Source organism: Cebus imitator, unplaced genomic scaffold (genome assembly GCF_001604975.1).
Source record: "Cebus imitator isolate Cc_AM_T3 unplaced genomic scaffold, Cebus_imitator-1.0 Scaffold306, whole genome shotgun sequence".
Classification (NCBI taxonomy): domain Eukaryota; kingdom Metazoa; phylum Chordata; class Mammalia; order Primates; family Cebidae; genus Cebus; species Cebus imitator.
This window is the reverse complement of record NW_016107621.1, coordinates 253604-261634: the sequence shown is the minus strand read 5'-3', so window position 1 is coordinate 261634 and position 8031 is coordinate 253604. Positions and strand designations below refer to the sequence as shown.

The following is an 8031-nucleotide window of genomic DNA, read 5'->3' as shown; positions in this document are numbered from 1 at the left end:
AGAGTCTGGTTCTGTTGCCCAGGTTGGAATGCATTGGCGCAATCTTGGTTCACTGCAACTTCTGCTTCCCAGGTTCAAGTGATTCTCGTGTCTTGCTTAGTTTCCCAAGTAGCTAGGATTACAGGCATGTGCCACCATGCCTGGCTAATTTTTATATTTTTAGTAGAGATGGGCTTTCTCCATGTTGGCCAGGATGGTCTCGAACTCCTGGCCTCAAGTGATCTGTCCTGGGATCATAGATGTGAGCCACGATGCCCAGCCCAGTCCTAGTGATTATAATATCCTCATGAATAAGGGGCATCCTGTTTTTGAACAGGAGGAGTTTGGGATCAGATTTCTGTCTGGAATGATACGGGGGTTGGGTGGAAACAGGAGACCTTCAACTTAGAGAAGAACTTGGGGAGGCAGATGGTGAGCCGGCCTCCGTCAGGCATTTAACAAAGATGTGCTTGTGATTCCAGGAACAGAGCTTTATAGTTTGGTTGAGGCTGGTAAGATTCTGGGAGGTCTGGTTGTGTGGCCCTGCTGAATGGTTCTTCTGAGTTCCCGAGGGCATGGGTGGGATCTGTGTGTGATGTTCGTGGGGGCTCTGGTCAGAGCCTGAGGGAGAGCTTCCAGCTTTGGTATTCTTTCTTTTGTGTATTTCTTCATTCCATCATCCAGCATTTCCTGAGCCTTTGCTCAGTGCCAAGCCCAGGTCTGAGCGGTGCTGCAGAGGGAATTAGGCCCACGTCCAGGCCCTGCCCTGCAGGGAGACAGAGCAGGACATAGATGTTCCTGGCCGAGAGGAGTGAAGGTTATAATAGGATGTGAGGACCCTGTAGAGGGGCCCCTAACCCATCTAGGAGGCATCCTGGAGGAAGAGGGCTGGTGGCGGGAAGGGAGAATATGTTGCAGACAGAGGGAGAAGCTTGTACAAAGGCCCAGCTCCCATGAGAGCTATAAGAAAGCAGTGAGATGATTTGAGACAAAGCGAGGCTCCAAACAGCAGTTTAGGGAGCTGGACTTTCTCCTAGGGTGGTAGGGAGCCATGTAGGGCTTTGAAGAAAGGGAGCAGCAAGGCCAGATGAGTTGGGAAGATCTCTCAGGGACTCACATCAGGGCAAGAAGGAGGCTGGATCAATGGTTCTAGTGAGAGAGGTTGAGGCTGGGCAGGCAAGGGCACAGTATTGAACATGCTGGCTCTGAGCTGGCAGGCTGGAGTCATCACCTCGTTGAATGTTCACCCCAGCCTTCATGGGTGGGGGGAATTATGCCCATTTTACAGTCAAGGAAACTAAGGCTCAGAGAGCCCATGGAACTGACCCAGGATCTCTCAACCATTGAGAGTGGTGGCTGAGTGTTTCCAGGATCCAGATAGGCACACTGAGGGTATGGGGGAAAGGGCTGGCCCAGGGTCCTCTAGCCAGTCATGGGCAGAGCCAGAGCCCAGGCCTCCTAATTTCCATCACCCAGAGGACTCCCCTCAGCTGAGGGATGTAGAATGAGAGAGGCTCCCAGAACCAGGACTGGCAGAGAACAGGACAGTGACAGTGTTAGGGGAAGTGGCACTCACCATGATGTGCAGGCCCTGTTGTCAGCATTTCTTTTTTTAGCGGGGGGTGGAATGGGGGGGCGGAGTTTTGCTCTGTCGTCCAGGCTGGAGGCAATGGCCTCCCAAAGTGCTGGGATTACAGACGTGAGCCACAGTGTCCAGCCTCTTTTTTTGTTGTTTTTTGTGACAGAGTTTTGCTCTTGTTGCTCAGACTAGAGTGCAATGGCACAATCTCAGCTCACCACAACCTCTGCCTCCCGGGTTCAAGCAATTCTCCTGCTTCAGCCTCCCGAGTAGCTGGGATTACAGGCATGCACCACCACACACAGCTGATTTTGTATTTTTAGTAGAGACGGGGTTTCTCCATGTCGGTCAGGCTGATCTCGAACTCCTGACCTCAGGTGATCCACCTACCTAGGCCTCCCAAAGTGCTGGGATTACAGACATGAGCCACCTCACCTGGTCCAGCCTCTTTTTTTTTTTTTTTTTTGAGACAGAGTTTCGCTCTGTTGCCCAGACTGGAGTGCAGTGGTGTGATCTTGGCTCACTGCAGTCTCCTGCTCCTGGGTTCAAGCAATTCTTCTGCCTCAGCCTCCTGATTAGATGGAATTACAGGCACATGCTATCATGCCTGGCCAATTTTTTTAGTAGACACAGGGTTTCACCATCTTGGCCAGGTTGGTCTGGAACTCCTGACCTCAGCTAATTTGCTTGTCTCGGGCTCTCAAAAGTGCTGGGATTACAGGCGTGAGCCACCGCGCCTGGCTCCACTGTCAGCATTTCATGTGCATTACTGCTCCTCATGAAGTTGCAGTCAGATGTCAGCTGGGGCTGCAGTCCGCTGAATGTTCACCTGTACTTGACATCCGGGAAGGTCCTTTCAGGGCTGGCAATTGAAGCCAGCTATCAGCTGGAAGCTGAGTTGGGACTGTCAGCTAGAACGCCTGTGTGTGGCCTCCTCTTGTGGCTTTGGCTTTTCATAGCATGATAGCTGTGTTCTGAGAAACAGCATTCTATGAGGCCCAGGTGAAAAGTACAAGGCCTCTTATGATATAGCCTTGGAAGTTTCAGAATGTCACTTCTGCGGGTTTTTTTTTTTTTTTGAGATGCAGTTTGCTCTGCTGCCCAGGCTGGAGTGCAGTGGCGTGATCTCGGCTTACCACAACCTGCAGCTTTCAGGTTCAAGTGATTCTCCTGCCTCAGCCTCCCGAGTAGCTGGGACTACAGGCATGTGCCACCATGCCTGGCTAATTTTTGTATTTTTAGTAGAGACGAGGTTTCACTACGTTGGCCAGGCTGGTCTCAAACTTCTGACCTCAGGTGATCCACCCTCCATGGCCTCCCAAAGTGCTGAGATTACAGGTGTGAGCCACTGTACCTGGTCTCTGCGGTTTTTTGTTGGTCAAGCAAGTCACTAAGGCTCTTCCCAGATACAAGGGGCAGGGAATTACCTTTCAATGGCAGGAGTGGCCTAGAAGTTTGAATCTAATACAGTACCACTATATCCCACTTTACAGGTGAGGAGACTGATCCAGAGGGGGTGAGTTACTTGCCTAAGATCACACAGCTAGTAGCTATTCAGTGGCAGAGCCAAGACATAAGCTCAGGCAGTCTGGTTCCAGAGTTTGTGCTTCTAGCCATCACAAAAAACAGATGTGAGACTCTGGATGGGGACAGAGGGGGAACTATGATGCTCCAAGGTTAGGCCTCTGTTCAAGGGGAAGAAACTGAACTCTCCTCTTGGAGCTCTGTTCAGCCTGGGCCAGGGGACTGTCATAGAGGTGCTCTTCTTTTTGGGATTATGACCTTGACCCTCCAGCCTGGACATGTCTGAAGCTCAGGCAGAGACAGGAAGAGCGAGGCATCAGGAACAGTGTGGCTTCTGCTCTGTGTAGCCACTGGGATGGGGTTTTCTCTCTGCACTTTATTTTCCCATCTGAATGGTGGGGGTGTTCATTCTGATCTTAGGAGGCCTTTCTAGAGGTCAGGAATATTGTGATTCTTTCTCTGGGCTCCTGTCCGTCTGTTTGTCACAGTCCTTGACTGTTCTAGGCTATGAGACTGGGAGACCCTCCAAGGCAGGGCCCAGGTCTGACTCATCCTCGAGCCCCCAGCATCACCTGGAGCAGGGTTTGGTGTTTGTGGGAGGCTGCAGGGAGGTGTGGGGAGAAGGTACACTTTTTTTTTTTTTTTGGAGATGAAGTTTTGCACTGTCGCCCAGGCTGTAGTACAGTGGTGTGATCTCAGCTCACTGTAATCTCTGCCTCCTGGGTTCAAGCACTTCTCCTGCCTCAGCCTCCTGAGTAGCTGGGAGCTAGCATGCTCAGCTAATTTTTTATGTATTTTTAGTAGAGATGGGGTTTCACCATGCTGGCCAGGATGGTCTCAATCACCTGACCTCGTGATCCACCCACCTCAGCCTCCCAAAGTGCTAGGGTTACAGGCGTGAGCAACCGCGCCTGGCCCAGGAAGTCCACTTTAGAACCTGGTCCCTCTGTGCTCACCTCCCAGCCCCAAGCCCCCAGCACCGGATCCTGCTGGACTTCCTTTTCCTGGACACGGAGTGCACGTATGACTACCTGTTCGTGTATGATGGTGACTCCCCCCGAGGGCCACTGCTTGCCAGTCTGAGCGGGAGCACCCGGCCTCCGCCCATTGAGGCTTCCTCAGGCAAGGTTAGTGGGGACAGGGCTGTGGGGTAGATACACCAAGGGAAAGGGAAGCGGGGGGCACAGATAGTAAGAGGGCATCTGAGAGCAGGACACAGGGACAAGGGAAGGTAGAGAGACGCAAAGGAAGGAGATGGGGCTCTGGGTCCCCCAGGGTGGACAGGAACAGGAGTGGACCACCCTCCCAGGCCAGTCCCCCGGCCCTGCCCGCCTTACGCAGTCTACCTTGTGCTTGCAGATGCTGCTGCACCTCTTCAGCGATGCCAACTACAACCTTCTGGGCTTTAATGCCTCATTCCGCTTCTCCCTGTGCCCGGGTGGCTGCCGGAGCCACGGACAGTGCCAGCCGCCGGGTGTGTGTGCTTGCGAGCCGGGCTGGGGGGGTCCTGACTGTGGCCTGCAGGAGTGTTCAGCCTACTGTGGCAGCCATGGCACCTGCGCCTCGGTGAGCCAGTCCCCAGCCCTGTTTCCCCTGGGGCCCTGATCTGTGAGCACACCCTCCATGCCCATCTCCTAGGTCTGACCTTGCCCCTGCATGAAATTCCCCCCATCACCCGACCCTTTCCCATGATACTCACGTCCCTCTCCTTCTAGAGCTTGCCCCCTAGCCATTACTCCAACCCCACCCCACCTTCACCTGCAGGCCCTCCCCTGCTTAGCATATCCCACACTCATCTATACCCCACCCTCACCTGTGAACACCACTCTCCTTCCTCCAGCCAGGCCCAACTCTGTCCTCCCACCCAGCCACTCTGTGTGGCCTTGGACCCCCTGCCATGACTTCCAACCTCACACCACTGACCCTCTGCCTAAGCTGTGTGCATCCAGCTTTCAATCTGGATCACACTTTGAGCCCTCCCTGCCTTGGCCTCCCCAGATCTGAGCTCTTTAGGCTGAACATCAATCTCACTGACTGACTGTCTTCTCCAGCCTGCCATCTTTCTGTCTGTTCTCCTTTTTCTCTGTGTGCCTTTTCCTTTTACTGTGGTCTTTTTTTCCATCTGTCTGCTTCCTTCTGTTGTGTCTCTTTGTCTCTCGTTTCTCTCTGTCTGATGGTTTGCCTTTCTCCTCTTCCTGTCTCTCTCTGTCTCCCTTTCTCTCTCTCTTTCCTTTTCCATACTCTCCCTCCTTTCTGTCTCTTTCTCTCTCCCTTTGTGCCCTGTCTCATTCTGGCTTTTTCTGTGTGTCTCTTTTGTCTCTCTGTCCTTCTCTCTCCTTCTCTTATCTCTGCCTTTATGTCTCCTTCCTCCCAGCCCCTGGGACCATGCCGCTGTGAGCCTGGCTTCTTGGGACGTGCCTGTGACCTGCACTTGCGGGAGAACCAGGGGGCTGGCTGGTGGCACAATGTGAGTGCTGGGGACCCTGCCTTCTCTGCCCGTATCGGGGCAGCTGGTGCCTTCCTATCCCCGCCGGGGCTGCTGGCAGTTTTCGGAGGTGAGCAGATGGGATGAGTATCAGGGGTCTGGAGGCCTGGCAGCCCGTGGCCAGGGCTTGAGATTGTCCATTGCTCCATAGGCCAGGACCTCAACAACGCCCTGGGTGACCTCGTTCTATACAACTTCTCTGCCAACACCTGGGAGTCCTGGGACCTGAGTCCTGCCCCGGTATGGACCCCTCCCCTGTCCTGGAGGAGCCTGCCCACTCAAGCAGCCCAGCCAGGGACCCCCAGACTGATCCCCGATCACCCAGAGCTCCCCCAGTTCCCACAGCTTGCTATAGGAACCTACTTTTCCCTATTTCTGCCTTTTCTCTCTCTTTTTTTTCTTCCTCCTCTTCCTTTATCTGCTTTTGTGCATGTTATTTTTCCACATGTCTCCTGTCTCTCGATCTAGTCTATTTTAGTCTGTCTGACTTCTGGGCTTCTGTGTTCTCGGTTTCTGGGTCTCCATCTCTCTGGGTCTGTTTCTCTCCGCTATTTGTCCTTCTAACTGTGTCTCCCTGTGTCTTCCCTCTCTGACTATGTTTCTCTGTTTCCATGGGTCTGTCTTTTCTCTCTCTACCGATCTCTGCCTTTCTCTTTGTCTCTGTCTTTATCTCGCCTTCTCTCCTTGTTTCTCTGGCTCTGCATCTCTCTGTCTAAGCCTGGCTCTGGCTCTCTTGCTGTGTCTCTATCTCTGTCTCTTGTCTCTTCCTCACAGGCTGCCCGTCACTCCCACGTGGCCGTGGCCTGGGCCGGCTCCCTGGTGCTGATGGGTGGTGAGCTGGCTGATGGCTCACTCACCAACGACGTGTGGGCCTTCAGTCCACTGGGTGGGGGCCGCTGGGAGCTCCTGGCACCACGTGCCTCCAGCTCCTTGGGGCCCCCAGGCCTGGCAGGTCACGCGGCTGCTCTAGTGGACGACGTCTGGCTATATGTGTCTGGAGGCCGCACCCAGCACGACCTTTTCTCCTCTGGCCTCTTCCGTTTCCGCCTCGACAGCACCAGCGGGGGCTATTGGGAGCAGGTGATTCCAGCAGGTGGACGGCCTCCTGCTGCCACTGGCCACTCCATGGTATTCCACGCCCCCTCCCGTGCCCTGCTGGTTCATGGTGGACACCGGCCCTCCACTGCCCGGTAAGTGACCTGTCCCATAACCTGTGCCCCACAGGCCAGGCCTGGTTCAACACCATAGTCTTTAGTCTTTAGAGGTCTTTGCCCACTACTGGACTCTTGTGGTCTCTGCGTCACTCCTTCCTTCATATATTCTTCTTTCTTTATTCACTCACTCATTCATTCACCCACTCACGTATTGTCTGATGTTTTATTCCATCTCTTGGTGAATTGCCTCCCATATACTCACACCCATGTATCTATTCAACAGAGCCCTGCTTGGTGTCTAGACCCTGCTAGCTTATGTGGGTACCCAGAGATGAGTCAGGGTCCTGACCACAGGGAACTTCTAGTTTGGAGGGGACATAGAGCCAGTCATGGCCAGTCTCATGCCTGGGTCATCACAGAGCTCCTAAGAGCTTGGAGGAGGGAGAGACCTTTCCCACCCTGAGCCCCTGTCCTGCTCCTCCTTCGGTAGGTTCTCTGTGCGAGTGAACTCCACTGAGCTTTTCCATGTGGATCGGCGCTTGTGGACGACCCTGAAGGGGCGGGATGGGCTTCAGGGCCCAAGGGAGCGAGCCTTCCACACAGCCAGCGTTCTGGGCAACTACATGGTGATCTATGGTGAGGAAGCTCCCCAATCCTGCCTGCCTGCCTGCTGAGGGCCTGAGCCAACCCTGAGCTGAGGCTCCCTGCATGGGAGTCCCCACCTCCCCCAGGCTTGCCAGCTATGCCCCTTTCTTCCTCTCCCAGGGGGCAATGTGCATACCCATTACCAGGAGGAAAAGTGCTATGAAGACGGCATCTTCTTCTACCACCTCGGCTGCCATCAATGGGTGTCAGGGGCTGAGCTTGCCCCCCCAGGAACCCCTGAGGGTGAGTGGCCCCTGTTCTTCACTAGGGCCTCTTGAGGGTCCTGCCTCCCTTCACAGTGATTCTGGACTCAAGCCACCTCAGTCCTTGTGAGGGTGAGCCTGACATCCAGGCCAGTTGGTGCCAGCCTCAGGAGGCAAGCCTGGGATGGAGATGGGACTAGGACATCATCACCATGGAGATGGGAGGCCCTTACGGCAGCATCCAGTGTGGGTTCCAAGCCAGGTTTTGCCAGTTCCAGCTGCCCCAGGCAAATGCCTAAGAGGCTAAGAAGCAGCAACTTTTCCTTCCTTCCTTCCCACCCTCCCCTCCCCTCCCCTCCCCTCCCCTCCTCTCCCTTCCTCTCCCCTCCTCTCCCCTTCCCTTCTTTCTTTTCTTTCAATGGAGTCTTGCACCATCACCCAGGCTAGAGTACAGTAGCACCA

General features: G+C 54.4%; 1 protein-coding gene across 3 annotated transcripts in view; it reads left to right on the top strand.

Moving 5' to 3' along the window:
• MEGF8 (multiple EGF like domains 8) overlaps positions 1-8031 on the top strand; it is a 55115-nt gene that overhangs the window by 5579 nt on the left and 41505 nt on the right. For 2 of the 3 annotated variants that reach the window (XM_017503068.2, XM_017503070.2), the window contains exons 2-8: positions 4046-4209; positions 4442-4648; positions 5457-5637; positions 5719-5807; positions 6342-6757; positions 7212-7357; positions 7487-7609. In XM_017503068.2, the coding sequence (XP_017358557.1) occupies positions 4046-4209; positions 4442-4648; positions 5457-5637; positions 5719-5807; positions 6342-6757; positions 7212-7357; positions 7487-7609 (1326 nt within the window). Of the gene's footprint in view, positions 1-4045; positions 4210-4441; positions 4649-5456; positions 5638-5718; positions 5808-6341; positions 6758-7211; positions 7358-7486; positions 7610-8031 lie in introns of those variants that run through there. The other variant, XM_017503069.2, reaches the window with a different exon arrangement.